Source organism: Sminthopsis crassicaudata, chromosome 2, assembly GCF_048593235.1.
Source record: "Sminthopsis crassicaudata isolate SCR6 chromosome 2, ASM4859323v1, whole genome shotgun sequence".
NCBI lineage: Eukaryota > Metazoa > Chordata > Mammalia > Dasyuromorphia > Dasyuridae > Sminthopsis > Sminthopsis crassicaudata.
The window spans coordinates 154,394,574-154,421,372 of record NC_133618.1 but is presented as its reverse complement, the minus strand read 5'-3'; the positions used below and the strand labels follow the sequence as shown (position 1 = coordinate 154,421,372).

The 26,799-nt window shown below is 30.9% G+C and overlaps 1 protein-coding gene across 3 annotated transcripts in view; it reads right to left on the bottom strand.

Moving 5' to 3' along the window:
* Positions 1–26,799, bottom strand: part of NAPB (NSF attachment protein beta) — a 50,629-nt gene that overhangs the window by 5,931 nt on the left and 17,899 nt on the right. The window contains exons 2-11 of one of the 3 annotated variants that reach the window (XR_012486078.1): positions 22,133–22,212; positions 18,601–18,717; positions 16,596–16,642; positions 16,359–16,436; positions 14,100–14,155; positions 13,799–13,883; positions 13,246–13,350; positions 11,926–11,994; positions 11,683–11,789; positions 11,041–11,091 (exon numbers count right to left, since the gene is read on the bottom strand). Coding sequence is in view for 2 of the 3 variants with exons in the window: in XM_074287725.1 (XP_074143826.1) it covers positions 11,041–11,091; positions 11,926–11,994; positions 13,246–13,350; positions 13,799–13,883; positions 14,100–14,155; positions 16,359–16,436; positions 16,596–16,642; positions 18,601–18,717; positions 22,133–22,212 (688 nt within the window). In the remaining variant the exon portion in view is untranslated. The remainder of the gene's footprint in view (positions 1–11,040; positions 11,092–11,682; positions 11,790–11,925; positions 11,995–13,245; positions 13,351–13,798; positions 13,884–14,099; positions 14,156–16,358; positions 16,437–16,595; positions 16,643–18,600; positions 18,718–22,132; positions 22,213–26,799) is intronic. The other 2 variants (XM_074287725.1, XM_074287726.1) reach the window with 2 other exon arrangements.

The following is a 26,799-nucleotide window of genomic DNA, read 5'->3' as shown; positions in this document are numbered from 1 at the left end:
CTATCCTATGTTCTCCTAATTTGTTTATATCATTCTTTATATCTAGATCATGAACCCATTTCGACCTTATTTTGGTGTATAGTGTTAAGTGTGGGTCTATGCTTACTTTCTGCCATATTAGTTTCCAATTTTCCCAGCAGTTTTTGCCAAATAATGAATTCTTATCCCAAAACCTGGAGTCTTTGGGTTTGTCAAACACTAGATTACTATAGTCATTGACTATTTTGTCCTGTGAACCTAAGCTATTCCACTGATCAACTTCTCTATTTCTTAGCCAGTCCCAAATGTTTTGATGACCATTGCTTTATGTTATAGTTTTAGGTCTGGTATAGCTAAACCACTTTCATTTGCCTTTTTAAATTTTTTTTCATTAATTTCCTTGAAATTCTTGACCTTTTGTTCCTCCAGATGAATTTTGTTATTTTTTCTAGGTCAGTAAAATAGTTTCTTGGGAGTTTGATTGGTATAGCACTAAATAAATAGATTAGTTTAGGTAGTATTGTCATCTTTATTATATTTGCTCAACCTATCCATGAGCACTTGATATTTTTCCAATTACTTAGATCTGACTTTGTGTCTAAAGTGTTTTGTAGGTTTACTTATACAGTTCCTAACTTTTCCTTGGCAGACAGATTCCCAAATACTTTATAACATCGAGAGTTATTTTAAATTGAATTTCTCTTTGTATCTCTTGCTGTAAAATTTTGTTAGTGATGTATAAAAATGCTGATGATTTATGTGGATTTATTTTGTATCCTGCAACTTTGCTAAAGTTGTGAATTGTTTCTAGTAGTTTTTTATTTGATTCCCTAGGGTTCTCTAAGAATACCATCATATCATCTGCAAACAGTAATAATTTGGTTTCCTCATTACCTACTCTAATTCCCTTAATCTCTTTTTCTTCTCTTATTGTCAAAGCTAGCATTTATAATACAATATTGAATAGTAATGATGATAGTGGGCAACGGTGTTGCACCCCAATCTTACTGGGAATGGTTCTAGTTTGTCCCTGTTACATATGATGCTCAATGATGGTTTTAAATAGATGCTACTGATCATTTTAAGAAAAAGTCTTTTTATTGCTATACTCTCTCGTGTTTTTAATAGGAATGAGTGTTGGATTTTATCAAATGCTTTTTCTACATCTATTGAGATAATGATATAGTTTTTGTTAATTTGGTTATTGATATAGTCAATTATGCTAATAGTTTTCCATTATTGAACCAGCCCTGATATAAATCTTACTTGGTTATGGTGTTTTCCTGAGGATGACTTTCTAGAATATTTTTGTTAATTTTTATTTAAGATTTTTGCATCAATATTCATTAGGGAAATTGGTCTATAATTTTCTTTTTCTGTTTTCATCCTACCTGGTTTAAATATCATTACCATGTCTATGTCATAAAAGGAATTTGGTAGGAATCCTTCTTTCCCTATTTTTTTCAAATAGCTTATATAATGTTGGAATTAATTGTTTTTTAAATGTTTGGTAGAATTGACATGTAAGTCCATCTGGCCCTGATGATTTTTTCTTAGGGAGTTAATTAATAACTTGTTCTATTTCTTTTTCTAAAATGGGACTATTTAAATAATTTATATCCTCTTCTGTTAATCTGGCAACCTATATTTTTGTAGATATGCCTCCATTTCACTTAGGTTATTAAATTTACTGACATAGAGTTGGGCAAAATAACTCCTAATTATAGCTCTAATTTTCTCTTCATTGATAGAAAATTCTCCCTTTTCATTTTTGAGACTAACAACTTGGTTTTCCTCTTTCCTTCTAATTCAATTAACTTTTAAAGATTTATCTATTTTGTTTTTGTTTTTTTCCTTAAAACCAACTCTTAGTTTTATTTATTAATTCAATAGTTTTTTAAACTTTCAATTTTATTAATCGCCCTCTTATTTTTAGAATTTCAAGTTTGGCATTTAATTGGGTTTTTAAAAATTTGTCCTTTTTCTAGGTTTTTTGTTGTTGCAAGCCCAATTCATTAATCTTCTCTTTCTCTATTTTATGCAATTAAGTATCTAGAGATAGAAAATTTTCCCTTATTACTGCTTTGAGTATATACCATAAATTTTGATTATGTTGTCTCATTATTGTCATTCTCTTGGATGAAATTATTGATTATGTCTATGATTTGCTGTTTCTTCCATTCATTTTTTAGGGTTATAGTATTTAGCTTCCAATTAATTTTTGTTCTATTTTCCTCCGGCCTTTTATTGAATGTAATTTTTATTGTATTGTGATGTGAAAAAAAATGCATTTACTATTTCTGCCTTTTTGCATTTGATTTTTGGGATCTTTATGCCATAATATATTGTCAGTTTTTGTATAGGTTTCATGAATCATTGAGAAAAAAAAAAAATGTACTCTTTTCTATCCCCATTCAATTTTCTCCAAAGATCTATCATACTTAACTTTTCTAATATTCTACTTATGTACTTAACTTCTTTCTTATTTATTTCATGGTTAGATTTATCTAGTTCTGAGAGCAAGGTTGAAATCCCCCACAAGCATAGTTTTGCTGTCTATTTCTTTTTGCAGCTCTCAACTTCTCCTTTAGGAATTTAGATGCTATACTAGTTGGTGCATATGTGTTTAGTATTGATATTACTTCATTATCTCTGGTATCCTTTAACAAGATATAGTTTCCTTTCTTGTCTCTTTAGATCTATTTTGCTTTTGCTTATTCTGAAATTGCTACCCTACTTTTTTTTACTTCACCTGAAGCATAACAGATTTTGCTCCAGCCTTTTACTTTTACTCTGTATGTATTACTCTGCTTTAAATGTGGTTTTTTTTTTTTTGTAAACATTATTTGCCTTAAATTATGCTTTTCTATTTCCTTTCCCCCTTTCTCTCCTCCTCTGTATTTTGCTTCTGACCACTGCTTTCCTTAAGCAGTCCTCCTCTTTTATAGCCCCTCTTCCTTTCTGATACCTTTCCCCTATGATTTCTATTTTCCCTTCCATTAACCTCCCCCTCCCTGGTTTTTTTTCCCCTTTCCCCTCCCACTTTCTTATAAGGTCAGACAAGTTTCTCTGTGAATCCAAATATGTCTGATATTCTCTCTTTGAACCAAATCTGAAGAGAGCAAGAGTCACACAATGTTCATCCCCCTCCCTATTTTTCCTCAATTATGATGGGTTTTCTTTGCCTTTTCATGAGATGTTTTTCTTTCATTTTACCTCCATTTTCCCCTTTTTTCCAGTACAATCCCCTTTCCACCTCTATTTTTTTATATATTATGACAACAAAATCAAATGATAGCTAAACTCTCTATGTATACCATATTTCTTAAGAGTTCTTTCCCTTTAACCTTTTTATGATTGAGTTCTATATTTAGAGATCAAATTTTTTGTTCAGCTGTGGTCTTTTCATCAGAAATAAATGAAAATCACCTGTATCATTGAATGTCCATCTTCTTTCCTGAAAGAAAATGCTCAATTTAACTGGTTTATTCTTGGCTGCACTCAAAGTTTCTTTGCCTTCGGAATGTCAGATTCCAGGCCCTTTAATTCTTTGAATGTTGGAAGTTGTTAGGTCCTGGGTAATCCTCATTATGGCTCCTTGATATTTGAATTATTTCTTTCTGGCTGCTTCCAATATTTTTCCTTAGTCCAATAGTTCTGAAATTTAGGCATGATATTCTTTGAAGTTTTCATTTTAGGGGTCTCTTTCAGGAGATTGGTGAATTCTTTCAATCACTATTTTACCTTCTGATTCTAGGACATCAGAGCAGATTTCTTTGATGATTTCCTGAAGGATAACGTCTAGGCTCTTTTTTTCATATGATTTTCAAGAAGTCCAATAAATAATCCTTAGATTGTCTCCCCTAGATCTATTTTCCATGTCAGTTGTTTTCCCAAGTAGGTATTTTACATTTCTTCTTTTTGGTTTTGCTTGACTGATTCTTGATTTATCATTGAGTTATTCATTTTCATTTGTTCAGTTCTGATTTTTAGTGAATTATTTTCTTCAATTACCTTTTTTTAAATTTATTTTGTACTTGCCCAATTGAATTTTTAAATGAGTTGTTTTGTTCTATGGATTTTTTTTTTCCATTTCACAAATTCTGTTTTTAAGGAAGTTGTTTTCTTTTTCCATTTTGTCAAATCTATTTTGTAAGGAGTTATGTGCTTTTCCCATTTCACGAAATCTAATTTGTAAGGAGTTTTCTCCAGATAACTTCTGAATTTCCTTTTCCAAACCTTCTTGGCAAAGTTCTCATTTTCTTTCCCCATTTTTCTTCTAGCCGTCTTTTAGGATTCTTTTTAATTTCTTCCAAGAGAGCTTTGTGAGATGGGGACCAATTTATATCACTCTTTGGGGTTTCATCTAAAGATGATCTGCTTTTAGTGACCTTAGGATTTGAAATCTTTTCTTATCTTTCACCATAAAAACTATCTATGGTTAGAGTTCTTTTTTGCTTATTTATTTACTTTTAAAGTTGAGGGCTACTTCTAGTGAAGGGGGCAGACTGACCAAGCTTCCTCTACAGGCAACAGCGCCTGCTCTGGGTCAGTGCTGACTGACTTCCAGTGTTGGTTGACGTGGCCAGGTCCCATGAAATTTTGGCATTTGGGGGTTCAATATCTGTCTTTTGGTGCACAGAGTTCACATTGCCCTGGGAATGTAGTGGCCTGAATTCAGCATCTGTGCTTGGCCTATCTGTGCTTGGCCTACCTCCCTCCATGCCCAATTTGAAACAGAGCTTTTTTGGAGATTTTTGAAATTATCTTTTGCTGGTAACTTGTTACACTCCCAATATTCATGGATTCTGTCACCCCAAAACCAGTTCAGAGGCAGGATTTACTGTTAATGTGTCATGAGGAGAGCTCAGAAAAAGATGTGTCTTCTCTCCACCACTTTGGCTCTACCTCCCAAGTTCCTACATTTCAATAACTTAAAATTGAACTAAGACTTCTGAGACATCTTGTATAAAACTGGAAAAGGAAGTGGTGGTAATATTATATAGGAAGAACAAAGGTTCACAAATGCGAAATTTTCATCTTCCACTTACACTCACCCAATAGCAACAGATCTAGAAGAAGGCCTTCCCCTTCCGTGCACTGAGTAGAACCTCTGAGGAGGACATGAACAAGAATCATCAAAATGAATAGCTATTTCTGGAATGGAATTATAAATCATTATCCACGTGGATCAAATAAATTATGACATGAGGAAAGTATGTCTCTGACAATAACTTGTCTTACTTTCATAAAAAGCCATGTAATGTGTTCCTTTTCCCATTCCTTCTCATGACATGAAGGTATCTCTGAGCTGTTGAAGTTTCTAATAGCAGAAAAGTATATTCTGGTAAATCCAACTGGAAAGGCTTTTGTGTATAGATTTCATAGTGACTATTATTGTAATCTTGAAGACCAACATACACATTTTAGATAAGTTAATCACAATTGCTGCCACCAAGTTTTAAATATTTTTAGTCACAGAAACCATTTACCAAAACAAGGAAAACTTATAATTTTTAGTGAAGGGATCACTCGAGATAAAACAAAGGGTTTTTGATCTACTAAAATATAAAAGTACATCCTAATTATTTGGGAGGGTAATCAATATTACATTCTTAACATTTGGTGGAATCTATTTGTTTTCTAGCTTATTAGAATATTTGATGAATATAATAATAATAATCAGGGCATAATAAATTTTGTCAATTAGAATTCACAACACATTTCATTATTTTCTCTACTACTTCTCTTAAGGGAAGTAGGTTTCACCATCAGTTCATGAACCAAGATTGAGTATTATATATATTCTGAATTCTGCTATCATTTAACATTATTTTAATTTACAATACAGTAGAGACAGTGTATGTTATTCTTCTAGTTTTGGCTTCTTTAGTCTCCCTCAATTCACACATATCTCCCTTTTTTGTTTCTTAATATTCATATATGACAAAATAGTATTTCATAGCATTCACATGAAATAATTTGTTCAGCTACTCTAAAATTCAAGAGTACTTCCTTCCTTGAGTTTATTTTGCTATTACAAAAAGGATTATAATGGTTATCTGGATATATACAAGTTTGTTTTTTTTTTTTTCCAATCAACAAACACTTATTCAACGTCCACTGTATGTCAGATATTTTCTAGCATTAATCTCCTTGGAAGTTTCCAGGGTTGGTATTATTGGTCAAAGAATAAGCATCCTTTAATCCTTTCCCTCACAAAATTCTAAATTATTTTCCAAATTGACTCCAACAATAACATATTATAGTATCTCACTACCCAGAGACAGTTGAAGACAATAACCTTTTCTGCCATAGCTAAGTTCCAGAGAGGTTGTTGATTTGCATTAGCAGAGGGAGTTTACTCATACAAGAGTTCTTTATATCAATGAAATAATAGGTTTGGTTCTGATCTGATTTCATGTATTTTTGTTATTTTAAATATATTTATGTACATATTATTTGCCCCAAGAGAATATAAGCTTCTTGAAAGCACTGTTTTGCTTTTATCTTTTTATTCCCAGAACCCAGTATAGTCAGTGCTCAATAAATGTTTCCTTATTAATAACTCTGCTTTTCTTTTTTATTTTTATTTATTTGGAGCATTTTCTACATGGTTATCAATAATTTACATTTCTGAAAGCTGCTCATGTCCTTAGAACACTTGCTTTTGAAGAATGGCTCTTACTTATATATCTATATCTACTCCATATATATGCATGTATATGTGTATGTATATCTGTATGTGTGTTTGTAGGTATAAATATATATATATATATATATATATATATATATACATATATATATATATATATATATATATATATATATATTTTCAGAGATATTTGAGGCAGAAGTTTTGTGCCCTAATTGATAGTTTCTTTTTTTTTGGGAAGGCAATAAAAGTGGCCAAGGAAATGGGTTTTTGCTGCAGAGAAGGCATGTAGAGCATAAGTAAAAATTTTTCATAGATCATATTATAAAACACTTATATAGCACAAATAAATCTCTTCTGGATGCTGCTTCAGTTTCTTTATCAATGAATAGGCTGGACTAGAGGGAGTAAGATCTTTTTCAATTCTACATTTATGATCATATAATCTATAATATTATAAATTAGAGTTGGGTAATGGAGAACAATGGCATTACCTTTTTAGCTTTTATTAACATATTGAAAGAGAAAAGAGTGTAATCCCAGGTCAGATCTTTAATTCTGAGGGCTGAAATATGAACCCAGACACAGGATTGAAAAGACATTCTTAAGAGGGCACTCTGGCCTTTTCTGGATAAGACTCTATTGGCTAAATCCTAGTGGAGATGGCAGGTGGGCAGCCCTGAATAAATAAGCATAGAAGCTAGAGGGAAGAAACAATACCTCAAAAGTAATAGTTATCAGTCACCAAAATACATTGGAAAACAATAGAACGGGAGCCCCGCAGAGACTGCTCAACTGAGCAGCCACCACAAGACCAAAAAACAAAGACCCAACACTAGTGGGGGACCTATGGATATAGGTGAGATATCAGTGATCCTTTTGCCCTTCTTTGTGTGTTTCTATGTAATAATTATGCATTCCCACTTTTCCAACTTATGGTTTATACAATAATCGAAGAATATACTCTGGTAGGGGATTTAAGTAAAGAATGTGATACTGCATACTTTTCTTATTATTTCATTAAATCCTCTAGTTTTGAGGAACTCACTTTGATCTAAAGTATAACTTGCCAATCTAAAACTATTTTAAGCCAAACTGCTTTACAGTTTTCCCAGTAGTTGTCAAATAGGGAATCCTTTTACTATCGTTTCTCTTCTTGGATTTACTGAACACTAAAATACTTACTGAGTTCAACTGTTTCCATGTTTTTCTTATGTAGTCTTTTCCACCAACTTACTGCTCTATTTTTTGACCAGTATCATATAGGTCTGATTACTGTTTTACAATATAGTTTTGAGATTTGGTAATGTTAGATGTACTTTATTCTGACTTTTAAAAAAATTGATTTTTGCCTTTTATTCCTCTAATTGAGTTTAGTTATTATTTTGTTTAGCTCCATAATGTAATACTCGGTAAAGTTAACTGTAATACACTAAGTCTATTCATTAATTTAGCATCATTTTTATTAATATGGCATTATCTAACCACAAAAAAAAATTACTACGTTTACAATGACTTAAATTTCCCCTTATTTCAGTAATGAGTGCTTTATACTTGTATTTATGTCATAATTGTGTCTTCATTATTAACTCTTAAATGACATTATACATTTTATAGCTATTTGAATAGGATTGTGCTGTCTCTTTTTAAAAATGAATAGTGAGTTTAATTTAATGAAATGTCATGAATTTCATTAAAATGAATTAATGAATTTCATTACAAATGAAAAAGGAGCACAGATGATTTTTGTGCCAAGTTTCTTTCTGAAGAAGATATTCATGTTAAATTCTTGAACCCCAGGTAATTATTTTCCAGTTTAATTTTCATTGCCCTCCCTTCTATCTACCTTTGTATTAAAGATATCAAGTATAAAAGAATATATAGATTTAATCTGGATGGCCTTATAAGCTCTTCATGGAATTTCTCTATATCCTTATCCTCGCCAATAAATAATATATAAATTGTAATTATTATCATGGTGGTTCTTCATTTGTATAACACAGCCATTTAACATTTTCCTATATAGTTTTTTGGAATCACATCATAAACAGTTCTATACCAATCTTTCTCTTAAAATTACCTAATTACTAATAACAACCTTAGAATACAGTTTACGTTTCCACATATAAAAAAATAAGTTTTTAGTTACTGAGTCCCTTGTAATTAATTTAATCTTTGATGTTTACCTTATATTTCTTTTGGATTTTGTATGTCAAATCTTTTTAAGTTCAGGTCTTTCTGCAAAAAAAAAAATCCTGAAAGCTGGAAATTCACTGAATGTCCACCTTTTTTTCTCATTCAAGATTTGCTGCATATGTATGACATGTTTGGCTGCAACTCCAGTTCTTTTGCTCTTCATTATATAGTGTTCCAACACTTATGGTCTTTTAATGTAATCACTGCTAGGTCATGTGTAATTCTAATTGTGGTTCATGGTATTTTCTCCTAAAGCTGAGGATTTCAGAATTTGATTATATCACTGTAGATTTTCTTCATAAGTTTTTGGTGGACTTTTTCTATTCCTACTTTCCTCTTTGAATACTTCAAGGCAATTTAATTATTTCTTCTATTATTGTATTCTTTTCTCTTTTTTTGAACATAGCTTTTAAGAGTCTGATGATTATTGTTTCCTTTTCTTGATGTGTTATCCATATCAGTTGTTTTGCTTATGAGATGTTTCATATTCTCTATTTTTCATTCTTTATATTTTAATTACTTCTTGATCTCTCATAAATTTGTTGGCTTTCACTTTTTCAATTCTAATTTTCAAGATTTCCTTCAAATTCTGGATCTCCTTTTCCAATTGGTTGAGTTTCTTTTCATAATCTTGTTTTTCTTGGACTTTTTTTTAATTTTTCCTCAATCACTTTTATTTGATTTTTAAAGTCTTTTAACTTCTTCTATGCATTCTTTTTTGGGCTGGTGATCATTTGACATTACTCTTTGGGGTAGGGAGAGGCTTTATGTTTCAGTATCCTCCTGTGAAGATGAAACCCAGTCTTCCATAGTAACTTTCTACATTTGGGTTCTTTCTCCCCCCCCCACCCTTTTTTTTTTTTTTTTTTTTAATTATAGAAATTTGTTAGTGCAATCACTTCTAGAGTGTGAGAAATGGTGCCTCCAGCCTCAAATTCTCCTTCAGTTCAGCCCCAGAACTGAAACCAAGAATTCTGCCGTCTTGTAAGTGCCTGCAGCCAACAGCTACTCCACCCAGGGCCATATCTCAGATGTGTCCATTATTCTTTAGCAGCAGAGATTCCCTCAATCTTCCCCAACTCAGATGCCTACGTTATTTGGGAGATAAGAATTCTTGTGGCTGGGCCCAAAGGTACCTCCCAAAAGAGTCAGCCTCAGGGTTAGCAGCTAGAAGTTTCAGGAGAGATAAGCTAGAGGTATTTACAATTCAAATGACTCAAACCTCTTTAATGCTATCTTTATTTAGATCTTCTTTGGTTGTCCCAGGAAGAACACCATTCTGCCCCAATTCTTGTGGATTTTTACAGCTTCTACATTTGCCTTGAGGTGCTATTTTGTTTTGTTTGTGGGGGAATCTGGAGAAATTGGAATTTTCTCACTTATTCTTATCAGAATACTTTCCTTTGCTGGGTTGTTTGTTTGTTTGGTTTGGTTTGGTTTTTGGTTTGACCCATATTATGAGTATTCCAATCAGAGATGAAATGTTTTTTGGTTCTTTTAGAAACACAGTAAATCCAAGACTACCAATTTCTCTTATTTCTTTTGTTAAGAACTTGTGAGATAGTTTTCTATTTAGCTACAACTTTTATCTCTTGATTTCATTTACAGCAAGAATGTCACTATTGACATGATTCAATTCACTTAGCAATACATTCACTTCTTACTGGGCAAAAATCATAATTTAGAATAGCAACATTTAGGTTAATAATGGTCATAAACAGACCAAAGTATTTTTTGATTTTTTTGTATTTTTCTTGATTCTTTGCCATGGTGCCATTATTATTGCAGAAGTAGAAAGGGTTTGAAAAAAATGAGTAAAAAAACTTTATCTTCATAGGTCAAAGAATTAATTATCTAGAATCACTCTAGTAGTGAAGAGCTTCTTTCTTTCTAAATTAGGCTGTCCTCAAACAACAGAACTAGTCTGTCACTAAGATTGTATTTTAAGACTGACTTTCTTGGTAGAATTTCAGTAAAACTAGATCATTACATTCAGTTGGCATCACCCTAAAAATATGAGTGACTTCTGTGCCTTAAATCTAACATTTATTGAACCTAACTAGATATTTCTACTAATATCACATGATGCATATATACTTTGGGAAAATAGACACATTTACAATCTAAAAATATGAAAAAAAATTATGCAAAATAAATCTTCAAAAATTCTATTAGAGTTATGTAAGTATAAAATGGCATGTGCTACTTACTGCTTCAGTATAAGCTTCACTGTTCTGTTCTTCATGAGCTTCTAGCAGTTTCTGACAATATAAAAATATATATAAAAAGTATTGGATTATCCCAGAGTAGAAAAGCAAATCACTTGTCACTAACCTTGGGCAATCTTTCTGGGGCTCAATTCTTTCATCTATGAAGTGGAGGGACATTATTAAGTAATCTTAGAGGTTGGTTCTTAGAGATTCTATATATGCTAACATACTATGTAAAGCAGCTTCAAACTCTTTACTTTGTAACTAAGTCACACAGATATAACTTTAAGAAACAATCACTTAATATTGTTGCTGTTTCTGAATTATTCTCAGAAAATGTCAATATCTCCATAAATTAGAAAACTTCTCTTCAGTAAATCTGCAATATTCAGGTCAACATTCATCTATAATCTTGGTTCCAGTATTTTCATTTTCTGATGTCTTAGGAGTCCATGATATTTCTGTTTACTACATTATGGCCAATATAAATGACTATAAAGTTCACAAAGTGTCATGTCTCAAATAGCCTGATAAATTCCATACTGATATCTGACACTAAAGGATCAATGTGCTATGTGAAAAAGAAAATATATATTCTCTAAAGTGTGCATTACATACATACACATCTTAGAGGATATTTACCTGGCATTCTAAACTCAGACTCAGACAAAATCTGAGATCAAATCTCACTCAATAATTACAGGCTTTGTAAATTAGGCAAATCACTCTCCTTAAGCCTGATTCCTCATCTGTAAAAAGGGAATAATACATATTAATATCTAGATCATATGAGTGTTTTGAGGATCAAATAAAAGAAACTGCCTTAAAGTGATATATATGAGATTAGCTAATATTGTTGTTGATAAAAGTGCCAATTTTACTTACTTTTAATAATTTGCATTCCCTAGAATCAGTAAATGCTGGAAACATTTCTTCATATTTTTCGAGAGCAAGCTAAAATTGAAAGATCATTTTATGCTTTAGTCATGAAAATGTTCATTTTTCTATAAAATTTAATACCATTAATAAGTTTCCACTCTTGATATATACAGTTAAGAAACATTGCAAAACCTAAAACTTATCAGATGAAACCTTATTTGTTTATTTTTATAATATGATCTTGGAAATAAATAAAAATACATAAAAATGAGAAGTCCTGTAAGAAGGATGAAATGAGAGCTAATACAAAATTAACTTGAAAGTTCTCAAGCTAAATCATTTTTGCTCTACCTTCCCAGACACAAAGCTGAGGGAGAATTAATTAGCTACAACATTCATCCTTTGCTATTTTTTGGTTATAACCATGAAAAGAGAAAAGATAAATGTTCTTTCTCAGAGTACAGTAGTGGCAGCAAACTCAAATAGAAAAAGGACCTTGCATGCTTCATGTTGACTTAGAAGACCACAAATTAACACTATGAATATCACATTGTATTTCTGCAATGTTATAGCATATTTTAAAATATATTTTGTTAAACCATTTTCCAATTATTATTATTATTTTTTTTTTACCTGAGGCAATTGGGGTTAAGTGCTTGCCCAGAATCACACAGTTAGGAAGGGTTAAGTGTCTGAGGCCACATTTGAACTCAGATTTTCCTGACTTCAGGGCTGGTGCTCTATCCACTGCACCACCTAGCTGCACCCCACCCCAACCTCGGCCAATTTTTAGTCTGGTTCTTGACTTACTTAAGAGTACATCTCTACAGTACAGAATCAAAATGAACTTAATTTAGGATTGATATATGAATTTAGAAGACAGGGATATTCTGTGTGTAGCTTACTTACCTTTGTTTCCCAAATCTGAGATGGTACAAACCTATCTAAAATTGTTCTAATATTCTGTTCTTAGCCAATTCCTTTTCTTTCTTATGGATTCCCCTCTTCAACTTCCCCTCAATTTTTATTCTCTACAAAATTCAAACATTTCAATTAACCAGGTATGGATCCTGGTCAGGATTCAAGAGATAGGTATTTAGTCTGGTTCCTTTTTGTTTTCTATGAAAGTCCAGACATAATAAAACCTTACTTTATTTTTTAGTAGCCAAGAATAAAATGGAATAACTTATGAAATTCAGTTGTAGTAGGTCTTTTTTGGTAATTTGTCCACAGGCCTAGAGATTATCTATATTAATTAGGTTGGGAGTGGCAAAAGTTTGTTTTGGTTATCATATCAGAAAAAAATGTCCCTTTAAAACTACTAACCTTAGCATTCAATTCATCAACTATGAAGTGACAAAGGGCTGCTTTAAAGAAGTAATCTTTTGCACTGTACTTCAACAAAGGATTGTCCATAGTGTTTGCCCCAACCTAGTAACAGAAATTATTTGGTTAGTAATGTTGATACTACCATAATCCATGAAGGTAAAAAGGAGTATCTGTTTTACGTTACCCAATATACAGTACTCACAGGATCATAAATCTACAGCAGGAAAGGACTTCAAAAGCCTACTTCATCTCACATAGAGGCCCATGAAGATTAGGTGACTTGCCCAAAAGTCACACAAGTCTTCTAACTCTAGTGACAATGGCATATTAAGTTTTGAAAACATTTCAATTAAGTAATCTTTCCTCCTTAGTCTCGTGTAAAGAAATAATAATAGAAAGAGAGACCAATATCATTGATTTATAGCAAATTACACATGTAACTACAGAAAAAAAAATCAATAAAACTTCACTGATTGAAAGAATCAACAATTAATTTTAAATTGATCCAGAAAGGCTTATATTGTAAAGTAATGTCTATAAATGTACTAACCTGCTCATAGATTTCAATTGCTTTCTGGTACTGTTCTAGTTGAGCAGCATAAGCTGCAACTTTCAGAAGACACTTGTTGGCTGAACTAAAAATCAAAAATCAGAGTTAAAAAAAAATTTTTCAAAAAGAAAAAGGGATAAGCTGTAGTTATATTTCCTAAATAAATGTTTTATTTCATTTCAACTTATAAAACTGACCAAAACCCGAACAACTATAAATTTTGGAACATGCATCAAAGACAAAATACAAATTAAAAAAACAAACAAACAAACAAAACAAAAACAAAAACAAAAAAACTTGCCTGTTTGATTCTTCTCCTTTATAATAGTCAGCTGATTGTTCATAATGTGCAATAGCCTGAAAGCAAAACAAATAAACTTTCCTCTTAAAGAGCAATGTTTAACTGTGACATTTTCATTTAACAATCTTCCTCCCCTTAATTTATTTTTCATAACCTTAAGATACCTCTTCAGACATTAACTTGTAGTACTATCAATGAAATAATATATTCTGGTTCCATTAAAAAAAGTACATGTTATCATGTCAATACTACAATTTCCAGAAAGAACAAACATATTTTTTAAATGTTATATATTGTTGGCTTTTGCTTTAACACCACTATTATTTCTTAATAACTATTCCCTCACCATCTTCCATAAATAATCATTTTATCCAAAAGAAAGTTTAAAAAAAAAAAAAGATATAGACAAAATTCTCTATTGGGATGCTTAAATATTTCATCACAGATCTAAGTGGATGTTAAACTTCTTTATGGAATATATCCTATCCAGGATATCTGTCTTTTGCCTACTACTATATTGTCTTGATGCCATTTGTCTGTGCTGCTTCCTTCCATTTGGAATATTTCCTAACTCCATTCCAGGACTATATAAGATATGGTTTCTAAGATCTTGCCCATTCTATAGTAGTTTATGCCAAAGTAAATATTGAAGATCAAAAGTTGTATCATCATTCTCATTTACTCTTCTATTAAGCTGAATTGGTTTTTTGAAGACATCAAAATGTTATTTCATATTGAGCTAGTAATCAAAGCCTCTAGATTTTTTCATATAAACTATTGTCAAATATGTTCTCAATCTCTTAAAATTGATTATTCCAGATCCAGGTATATTTCACATTAATCCTTATAAAATTTCACCTTGTTAATTTTGACATCTCTTTCCAATATAATCTTTTTGAATCCTAATTTTGTCATTTAATATATTAATACATTAGTTCTCTTCAAGCTTTGTATTTCCCACAAACTTGATAAACATTCCTTCTATGTATTCCCTCGAATTACTGAATAAAAGATGTGGAATAGAATGTTACCAATGGTAGAGCACTATGGCACACCATTGGAGATCTCCCTCTAGCAATGATTTGTAGTCAATGCCTTCCTGGCACTGAAAATAACTATTCAGTATATATGATAGTCACTTGCTCTACTTATCTAAGGAAGTTAGATTAGTTTAGCATAACTGGTTTTTAATGACTTCAAGATAGCTCCTAGTAACAGTGATTTTGAGAATGCTCACAAAACATACTTAATAATCTGTTCTAGAATTTTGCTTATTTTTAGTCTCTATAATCTACTCTCTTGCTTGTCTGAAACTCAGAAACTATATCTACCCATTCCTAGTCTTCTGGCAATTTTCTAATTAACTATGATTTCTCAAAGACAATGATTCTTTATGTAATAATCTCCACATTCTTATGCATGAAAAAGTATAAATATTAGATATGAATCATTCATACCTAAAGAATAGAAAAATATTTTAAACATCTATGTATTCCCAACAGATTTCAATTCCTCTTAACCATACTACATCTATAACTTTACAGTGTGCAGATCATGTTGTTTAATAAAGACAGAAGTAAAATGAAATGGGTTTCTCTTTTGAAGGCTATGATGACCCCTGAAATTAATTTCATATTCAAATGATTATCTAATCTAAAATGACATTTTCAAGGAAAGCTAGAATGGAGTTTATAACCTAGCTGTCCTTGAAAGCAACACCTGTTGCTTTCCCACATACTGCTGTCCCATGTCTATGGAAGCTTTAATGAAGTAGTTATCTCCAGGTCTCAATGTCCCATCATCAAAGCACTCCTGGGAACATGGCTTTATGCTACCTCCTTGAAGAGAGTTTGATATAAGTTAATAAGATAGAGTTTTTCCCTTCTGGGATTTTCTATCAAAAACAGATATGTTGATAATAGTCATCTACATTCCATATTCTTTTGTAGCACTTTTCATTTTCACTGATAAAATGAGTTACAAGAAAATTTTGACAGACTTCAGGATTAAATTCAATAAATTATCACTTAGATGGCTATACATTAAAAGATAATAAAATAATAAAAGACATTTATAATAATACTCCGTGAAAGACCTTATGAAAAACAAATAACTACCACCAAAAGGTAAATCAGCTTGAAAAATGCTGGCTTCCTTTAGTAAAATTTTAATGGGCTAGTAAAATGCTCTCTTGAAAAAGCTAATCTTATCTATCATTCTTTAGATCAAAATTTTACACAAAAGCTATCAAAAGCTTACCTTTTCAATATCTACCAGCTCAGTTTCATATATTTCAGCAATAGTAATGTGATGCTTGGCTGCAATTGTAAATCTTCCCTGAGAACAAAAGAAAAAAAAAAAAAAAAAAAACCAAACTGATTTATCATATCTATTTTTCTACCAAATCAGTATGGTTGAAAATGTGAAAAAAGAGTAACACTTCAACACATCTCAATGGTAACACCCCAAAGACGCTTAAGCAATGCAATTTCTTACCATGTCTGTGTAAATATCGATGGCTGCATTTAAGCAGTTGATAGCCTCTGAAGCGTAGGCATTTAAGAAAAACAATGAGAAATCCTTTCAGTCAAATAAGATTAAAGTGAAATTTTCTTAACGGCTCTTATTAAACTATTAATTAGATATAATTTGGGGATGGAAGGTGGACAGGGAAGTTAGTAAAAAGCAAACACAATCATGCAAAAAGTCCAGTTGTAATAGCTTGGCTTTGTTCCCAGCAACTACAATGTAAATTAGGGAATTATAGCTTGTGCTAGCGTATTTGGCTTATTTACTTATAACCTTTAAATGAGGATTCCATCCAGATGAAAGACTGCATCACAAAGAAAAAAAAAAAGCATGGGGCCATTAATATTAAGTTGGGTGAAATATAATTTAAAACCGCAAGCAGAGTAGAAAGACTGTCCTCTTTTGCTCTCATATGGATCATAACTAGAAGACACAGCATCATCCCTGCCATTGAGACACAAAAAAAGTAGGCACTACAAGTTCCATTCTTACAGCTCAACTCAAAAAAGATTTTAATGAAATTCTTTAGACAAGTAAAGCCAATATTTTCTAGCATTCTAAAGAAAGAGCATTGCTGTAATTCTATTAAACATATCTACACAAATAAGCTATGGAAATGTGCTTAAAAAGTACACAACTTCACTAATAAAGGCTATTAAAAAAAACTCTTCCATGTCATAAAAGTGGTTCAGCATGAAAAAATACCCTAAGAATAAAAAGTTAACTCCATTCTAGACTCTTATTTTAGTTATCTAAAATGTACATTTCTAAGTGAGACATTTATTTCCCAATTAATTTGGTAATGACTTTTTTTTTTTTTAAACTTCAAGTATATATCGATGGAATGCATACATAAATACTGATGAAGAGGACATACTAGATAGGGGACATTCCATACAAGAAGAAAAATTAGAATCAGGGAACTTTTGAAGAATAAAATACAAATTTAAAAATTTTTCACATGTAATAGGTATCTCTGGCTGCATAATATATGTATATATGTTCATATATGTATAGATTTATATATGCACACATGAGTATGTACACATATGCTTCACACATGGTTATGTTATTAAAGATTTTGAGATTTTTCTAATATTTTAGAGGAAAAAACTATAACTAGCATTTAAAATATTCTCAATAAATCTACTCCCTTCCTGTAAAACAGTTTTGAGAAGCAATGCTCTAAAGAAGTAGAGGAAATTACATCCATTAAAAGCACTATGAAGACTTTAAAGTAGTGAAAGTGAAAGTATTTACTATTAGTAATAGTATTAAAAGTTAATAAAAGGACAAGAGTAATAATAATTAATACTTTTATTTGCCAAGAGCATTAGTAACTTTTAAAAAGGCCTTTCTTATCTCAAGAGTACATTAATTTTAAAATATTTCACCATGTGCACCAAATAGAAAAATCAAAATATCTTGAAAACTCTTTTTTCCAAATCTCTACCCTGCCATTTTACAATCTCATTTTATAACTAGAAGAATTTTTATAAGAATTACAAATGAATTTTAAAATGTTTCAACCTTATGTAAAATGTAATCTAGAAGAAAGGACAATTTAAAGATGAAGTTAAAGCCCAAAATAAACTACTTATATATTCAAAATGTAAACAGATTAAAGCACCTATAAAAAGACAGTAAGAACAGACAATACATATATACAATCAATATCACTAATAACTATGGATAGTTGCAGCAACCTTGTTCATAATTATACAGTAAAATTCATTTACTCTTTATATATATACTACTACTTGTATAAGTAAATAAGCATCTCCTAAACCAAACTATGAAAAACAATTCAAATATTCTAAATTAGGTTATAATATTTCCTTTCTGTTAAATTGATCAAAATAAAATATTGCAGCAGCCTATAAAAGATCTACATAAACAAAAATCTGAAAATATGTAAACATTCACCACAGTTAAACAGATTGTGCTGACTACATAGCATTCTGGATCTTACCTTGTGGATCAGCCTTTTTGTAAGCATTTCCAGCATCCACAAAACTTGTAGCAGAGTCATGTTTGCTCTGTAGCTGCATATGCAGCTTAGCCGCCTGACAAAATGCATTTCCTGCAGCTAGGGGAAAAAAATGGTATTTTTTTAGATCTACTTTCATCAAAGCATAATTTCTAGTCTGGTCTATTTGTTTAAATCATAATTTCAATGAAAAATAGCATTCCAAGTCAGAAACAAATAGATTCAAGAATAAATATGCCCTGGCAAAATTACTTAATTCTTTGCACAAAAGAATGTTAAATGAAGCAAAAACAATGTTTTAGTATGGCAGTTAGTTCTATAAGCAACACCGCTAGCTGGAATAGAGGCATATGCTATTATAGTGGGGAATGTACAGAAATTGCTAGGAAAGGAAAGCCAGGATTTCTCCATATCTGCGGAGGTGTTCCTCTGGGATGTTGTTATGTTGTCCTTCATTCTCGAAGAGATCCATGAAGATATCAGGGAGAGTGACACCATGACATGCAAGTGAATTAAATTTAAGTGAGGGAGGGCTATGCAAGGTCACCTGCTTCACTTTGCAGGGTCAGCTGGGTCAAGTGGCCATGTATAAATCAAGATGTCTGCAGATGGCCCTGGATGCAGTGGGAGACCTTGCCTTTTTAAATCTAAAGTCTAGGGTACAAAAGAAATCAAGGAATAGGGTAACTGGATCAAAAGCTAGTGATGCTGATGTCAGAAGAACTGCACTGAATTGTTATAGTGAGGTTTGATCACAAAAAAACTTCACACAGTTGTGGGGATCAAGCAGAAATAAAATGCATGTAAAGTGTTATTAACTTTAATTTATTAACTTTAAAATGCCATAAAAGTTATTATGCTATAGTGGAAATAGCACTGAATTTGGAGTCAGAGATAATGGGTTTAAATTCTTGCTTGGCTATTTACTTACTACCTGTATGAAGATGGGCAAGAAAACTCTGCATTCATATTCATTGTTTGTAAAGGGAAAAGATTGTCTCAAAAAAAAAAAAAAAAGGTGGGGGAGGTCGAGGATTTTTAAAGTCTTTTCCAATTCCACATCAAAAATTTTATAATTCCTATAAAACCTATAAAATACTAAAAAAGTATTATTTTAAAATATATGCATTGTTTATCATACACCTATACTAATTTTTAGTTTTGAAGGGCACCTGTCCCTTTAAGTATGGCAGCTCACAAGTAGCAACATTTATTTTAAAAAATTAATACTCACTATAGCTCAACTCCTTTGAATTCAACTTTTTTTTTTTTTTAAATAATGGAGTACTAGAGAGCCCAGACACTAGAGAGGACACAAAAATAGTACAAGATATTTACAATCCCTGTACTCAAGAAGTATTTTTAAATGATTTTATGACTATAGCAGAAGTAATAGAATTCACAATACGTGATATTACTCAAGAGGACAATAAGGATGATTATATTTATGTGCCCCAATAGCACACAGGTGCTATGGTATACCAGAAAGAAAAAGTTTCGTTTAATTAATACATACAGAAATTGCTAAGAAAAGTTTTCAGGTAAAAGGTTGGATTTGAGATTGGTCTGAGAGGATGAATAAGATTTATACATACAAGAAGAATTGGGAAAAGCACTTCCTAAAGGGGCAGAACATACCATAAATTCATGCAGATTGAAAAAAAAAAACTGACAATCTAGAATCAATGTAAAAAATATCTGGATTATAAAGGTATTTATTATATGGGAATGCAAAAGAAGATAGCTGCTTCTTTCAAAAAAGTTGTATTATACTTATAACTTCTTTATGTAGATTTTCAATTATTTGGCTACCCATTTTTTATTTAATAGGCTCCCTCGTTAAGGATAACAAAGAAAAACATTCAAATAAAAGAACTTAAACAATTAAAAGTACTAATGACAAACATCTACAGAATGTTTTCGATCTATGAATAATATGTTCAATAATAAATGTCTCAATACACCTCAGATATATGGGATTTTTCCATTTGTCTCTGTTTCTCCAAAAACCCATAATGTACAGACTCTTAAATTCTGCATATTTGCCTTTCTACATTTAAAAAATTATTTATTAAATTATATTATTTGTAATCATTGCCATATAAATCCAAGTGCAATCTATCTAAAATTCTACAGAGTCAGAGTATGTAATTTATAATTAATCAACTTAACTAATTTCTTTAAATATAAATCAACATAGGCTTTAAACAACTGAACTTTATTTTCTCTTATTATGCTATTATCTTTTCAGGCTCATAATGCACTAATATTCTGAAATGAGCAATTCATAATATTCAGTACTTTTATTATCTATGTCTATTTCTTTTTGGAGGCAGCAGTCCAAAAAAGTATCAGAACTTAGGTAAATGGACACAGAAATCACCAGTTTGGATACCTATAAAGTATGTAATATGCATCTAATGTTAGTTATTCTTTGTTAAATAACTTTATTTAAATAAATTTAAATAACTTTTGTTAAATAAAAATAATTTTTAAGTTTAAAAAAAATTTTAGATTTAGAAAATAAAATTAATTTTGTGGACAAATAAATTTTAAAAGCTTGGTTTCACATACATCCATATTTTGAGAGTATAGGAAACCAAAGTATGCAGTCTATGTGAACTGAATTTAAAAGCCTTCCCAAATCCAAAATATGGTACTAATATTATTTAAGAGAAATTATATTTAATAAAAAGTTACAGTACTACCTAGTTCAAAAACAATAATCATTTTGTTTCTACTTTTTAAAAAATGCCTAATCTCCTTTAATATGGAGATGATCTTAAAGAATATCTTCTTTAATATGAAGATACTAAATCCTTCTTTAGGAGAGAAAAATTAGGGTTCCTTATCATTATTTCCCTTTAATGCTAATTAATAAAAAGAGGCATTTATTTAGAAAGAGTAATTCATTTTTAGCAAAAGAAATAAAAGTTAATTTTATTTATTAACTTCACTATTTTTGAAACTATCAATGAAGAAGTGTTTTAAGGAAAAAATTAGGGCTGATGATTACATTTAATTAATTTTACCACAATTATAATTCCCAAAGAATTCTTACCTAATGGGAATTAATAGTGATCAGAGAGAGACTACTGCTGTTTCATAGTAAGTAGACATTCTTTAAACTGTTAACATAAATGTTTACATTTCTTTAAAGTATTTTAAAATACTTTTTATTACCTCTGTTCATACCATTTTCTGATATTCAGTGATAATATGTTATTCTTTCTTAGCTTAATTTTTATTATAATAATCATCAGTTAACATTTAATGAATGCCCATTATATTAAATGGTTTGGAGAAAAACTGAGTTTACTTTTTGGTTATGTTTATTTCTTCACAAGGACAAGATTGTTATATTTGTATAGGGCAATTTACTATCTATGTGCTTTATGGTGTTTACAATGTGGAATTTAAGTGGACAAACAGTTCTTTTCTCTCAACAGTCTTAAGGCAATGCATCATTTTTTGCTTTGAAAATGCTAACATAAAACAAAAAGCCCATACATACCACTCCAATTTTTGGCCATCTTGAACATGTTTGCAGCTCTCGTATACATTTCACAAGCCTCTTCTATTCTTGTATTTCCTCTAAGGAAATAATTTTTAAAAAATAGAATTAAAATCATCATTCTTACTTAAGTCTTTCCTGACAATTCTCTTCCTCTCCACTCTATCCCTAATATATTTTCATTTTTGGAAACATTGAATAGCAGTGGATGAGCAGGAATGGATGCATATGATATCACATTATCTTCCCCCTCTTCCTTCTCTCCCCACCCTGCCCCTCCCAGCCCAAACTACCCTTTCTTCCACATTTCCCCGTCGTTTATCCAGTCTCTTGGGGGCTATAATATTACTCCTGACTCCTCACTGCATTGAAAAGCTTCTCCTTTCAAAGTTACTTGTGATCTCTTTGTTGGCAAATCAAATAGCCTGTTCTCAATTTTCATTCTTTTTAATTACTCTGCAGAATTATATACTATTTATTATTGTCTTTTCCTAGATAATTATTCGTTCCTGACTTATGAAAGGGTTTTCTTGGTTCTCTTATCTCTGTGACCATTCCTCCTTATTTCCTTTTTCTGGATAATCATCTAATCATGCTCTGTACTTGGATCTCTTCTCTTTTCCCTGAACACCCTTTAACATGGTAACTTTTTTTTTCATAAAACAAATTCAGAGTCTCTTTTTTAATCCAATGATTTTCTTACATTAAAAAAAGACCCTACATCCTATATTTTCTAAATCAGTTTTTTTTAATGGCATATTTAAATTTTTCTTCTATTTTTCATTCTTTTAATTTTTATTTCTTTTTGTTCTTAGATGAATTTTGAAGGCATTAGCTTCTCCTTGTTAAATATTAGCTTTAAGAAGTTACTTTTTTGGTAAGTCTTTTGATGTCCTTTTCTCATTTGCAGATTTTCTTTTCATGCTTTTCTTGCTTTTTTTATATTATTCATTTCTTTTTCCAATTTTTCCTCAACCTCTCATTTTATTTTAAAGTCTTTTTAAAGCTCTTCCAGGAATTCTTTTTATGCTTGTGATCATTTTTCACTCTTCTTTGAAGCTTTACAGGAAACTATTATATTTTCTTCTGAGTTTCAAACCTGACTGTCTCTATGTTTGGTTGTGTTCTTTCTCTGTTTTTTACTCATTAAAAAAATACAATTAATTCTTGATTGTTGTTGTTAACATTAAGATATGATCCAAAAATGTGGGGGATAACATCTAAGGCTTCAGGTTTAATTTATCCGCAATCACCTTATTACACATTCTTTGACACTGTGGTTCATTAAATTTTGACATATTCTTTAATTCATCATGAATCATTTTCATCAATTGGAGAACCTTTGATGAATAAGTATTGATTTTAGCACATATGTTTTCAAAGGGATTTAAAATAGGTGAGCTATTAGATGATTAAAGCATTTTATCTCTATCACTCGCACACATTTCTTGAACCTCCGTATAAAAATAGTGCAACATCATGTTGCAAGATTCCCACTCTTTGTGAATTTATTTCCAGAACAACTTTGCATCTCAGTATATCAACATATTAATCAGTGTTTATCATTACCTAATGAAAGCAAGACTAGCAGACTTGCTCAAAGTGAAAATCCACAAAGGAGATGGGAGATGTTTTACATCTTAAAAGATTTACCTGGAATTCTTTCAACAATAGTTTTAGTATACTCTGAATGAAAAAGTGAGTTTTCATTAGTCTTCAGTATTCCATATCTTTATACTATCTTGCTAATAGCAAAAAATTTTTATTCTTAGTCATGGTCAACAGCTTTTTTTCTTTTTTTTTTAAACTAACCTTCACACTGTCAACTTCAAGAAGCCTATGCTATACTGCAAAAAAACATTAATTCCTCTACCTCCTTGATCCTTCTGCAGAACTTTGGAAGTTTTCTGAAAATTAATTTAGCTATTCTGCAGCAAGTTTGTTGTGGGTGTTTTTGTTTTAACCTGGACTTTCATTTGCTTTTTTGGTATAACTGATTCTATTTCATCATGGGAATGAATGATCCTTGAAATGCTTGACTTTCCTAAATCTCTATCCCAAAATATCTCTAAATAGTCATTCAAATGTGCTCTTTAAGAGCTACATATTTTTTCAATTTCCTTGAAATAATATCCATTCCTAAACTCAAAATTAAAAGCACAACAAATGAGACTAATAAAATGGGTCTAAATGAAAGATAATGAAAGCTACTCAATTTGGTTTTGTATTGTCAAGACTAATATTTTGAGTTAGCCTATTGAGAGTAGAAGCACGTATATATTTATCAAAATAAAAACATATCAAAAGTATTGTTTTTTTCCAACTAATTCACCGAGCCTTGTAATAAGTAATTAAATCCTTTTATATTTTCTTATAAGGAAACTTTTTTAAACCAAATTTCATGTTCACAAGTATTTCCTTGTGTTCAAATACTGAGCCTAAATCACTGCACTGACATGAGTTAGTTCTGACTTAGAGGAGAATCTTGTCTCTTTTTTTTCCTTCCCAAAGGAAATCAGTTAGCATTCAAATTTAAAATCCCAAGGAAAAATTTGTAAAAACTTCAAAAGATATTTATTTTTTCAACTAAGAAAACCAGTGGAGCACAATCTCTTGTCAACAGGTCAAGTAATTAAGAGATGTAGACTCAGGGGTTCTCAAACTAAGGCCTGCAGGCCAGATGCAGCCCACTGAGGGTGTTTATGTGGCCCACCAAGTTATGGTAAATGGGCTGAGGGGTGGAGACAGAGTGTGAGTTTTTGTTTTTACTATAGTCTGGCCCTCCCACAGTCTGAGAGACAGTGAACTGGCCCTCTATTTAAAAAGTTTGAGGACCACTGAGTAGATCATTCTGAGAATACTAATTTCAAAAATAATTGTTCACTGACCTTGTATATGTATATTGCTTTAATTACTTCTCAATATTTTTTCTAATATTACTAAACTGAAACCAATGACAATTTCTGTTCCCAGAATTAATAAGTTAATGGAAATGTGATCATTTGGCCCAAAGACCATTATTGTGGTACCTGAGATCATATGCAATACCTTCTCATCTCATCTCAATCGATTACAAGATCCCACAAATATATCCCACATATAGCTCCAGAAAAAAAATAACACTTTGATTCCTTATCAATCACTGTCCTGGAGTCCCTTAAAAGTATGGGATCATACCAAACATATTTCAGAAATAGAACTTTTCTTGTACAAAAGGAGAAAGCTAAGAAGACATATACAGACCTATGACCTCAATCTAGACAAAAACTTGGGAAGATCATAGCAAGTTTGCTACCTCCAGCTAATGATGAAGTGTAGAAGATGGAACTTTGGAGAAGTATACTTCTTTCAAATATCTTAGAATATCTAATTTAGACATTCAAGTTTTGTGAATGGGTTTTCTCTCCCCCCCCTTCCAACTAGGAATGTTGATTTAAAATATAATCGCCATTTGGAGGGACCTGTACCACTGTACCACTAAGTATAGGCATTCAAATAACTAAAAAAAAAAAAAAAAAAAAAAAAAGGTGTTCAAGCCCATTTAAAAATGTGTAGAATTCAAAGAAATATTTCTCATTCAAATTGCTGCAGGAAGTGACATAGCCAAGGGACAGATATACATAAAGCCCATGAACTGGAAGGAAGAATTCAAATTAGACTAAAAGAAAAAAGAAATAATAAGAACAAAAGGAAAAAAAAAAAAAAAACTTGGAAAAGGATACAAAGTACATTACTTATAAAAAAGTGAGGTTTGAATAAAAAGAATTTGAACCACATGTTTATCTGGATACTGAAAAAACAAAGGTGAAAAGAGAAAAATAAAAAAGATAATTAAAAATTTTAAGCGAAATGAACAACTTATTCAACATGGGGCACAGTGGACCTGAATTCAAAGCTGACCTCAGACACTTAAAACTTCCTAACTGTGTGACCCTGGACAAGTCACTTAACCCCAATTGCCTCAGAAAAGAAAAATAAAAAAAGAAAGAAAGAAAATAGATTGACATAAGAGTAAAATATAAGAAAAACTGAACACTGCAGAAAAAAGCACTGATTTCAAAGGGAAAATGAATAGAAATCAATACAAAAGATCTAGTAAAACAGAAGCCTACCTTTGATAACCTTAAATGTGAATGAATTCAACAATAAAACAGTTCTAGAATGAATAAACAAAATCTTTTTAAAAAATATATATAAAAAATAAACAGATACTGGAAAAAATTTTGCTACTATGCATAAGGTAATTCAAAAAAATTAGAAGCTGCAATCAAATAAAATAAAAATTCACAATTATCAAGAGATAAATAAGGAAACTACATCAAGCATAAAAGAGCTATAAACAATAACAATATTAATTATATATGCACATATATCATCTATATAAGGGATAATAGGAATAATAAAAAGGAAAAAAGTGAACTATTAGAGACGTTAAATCTGAAAGACATGGCATTTGATAAATGGAAATATTAAAGAACATACATATGCATATATATTTTTTTTCAGCACCACATGAATTATGGAAATAAACCATAAGCTAGGGAACATAAAAATAATAAATGTACAAAATTTAAAATTTCAAATATCTTTTACACACAATAATTTGATGAAAATAGTGATTAATAGTGATTTCCTGTGATTAACACAGGAAATACAAACTAAATCAT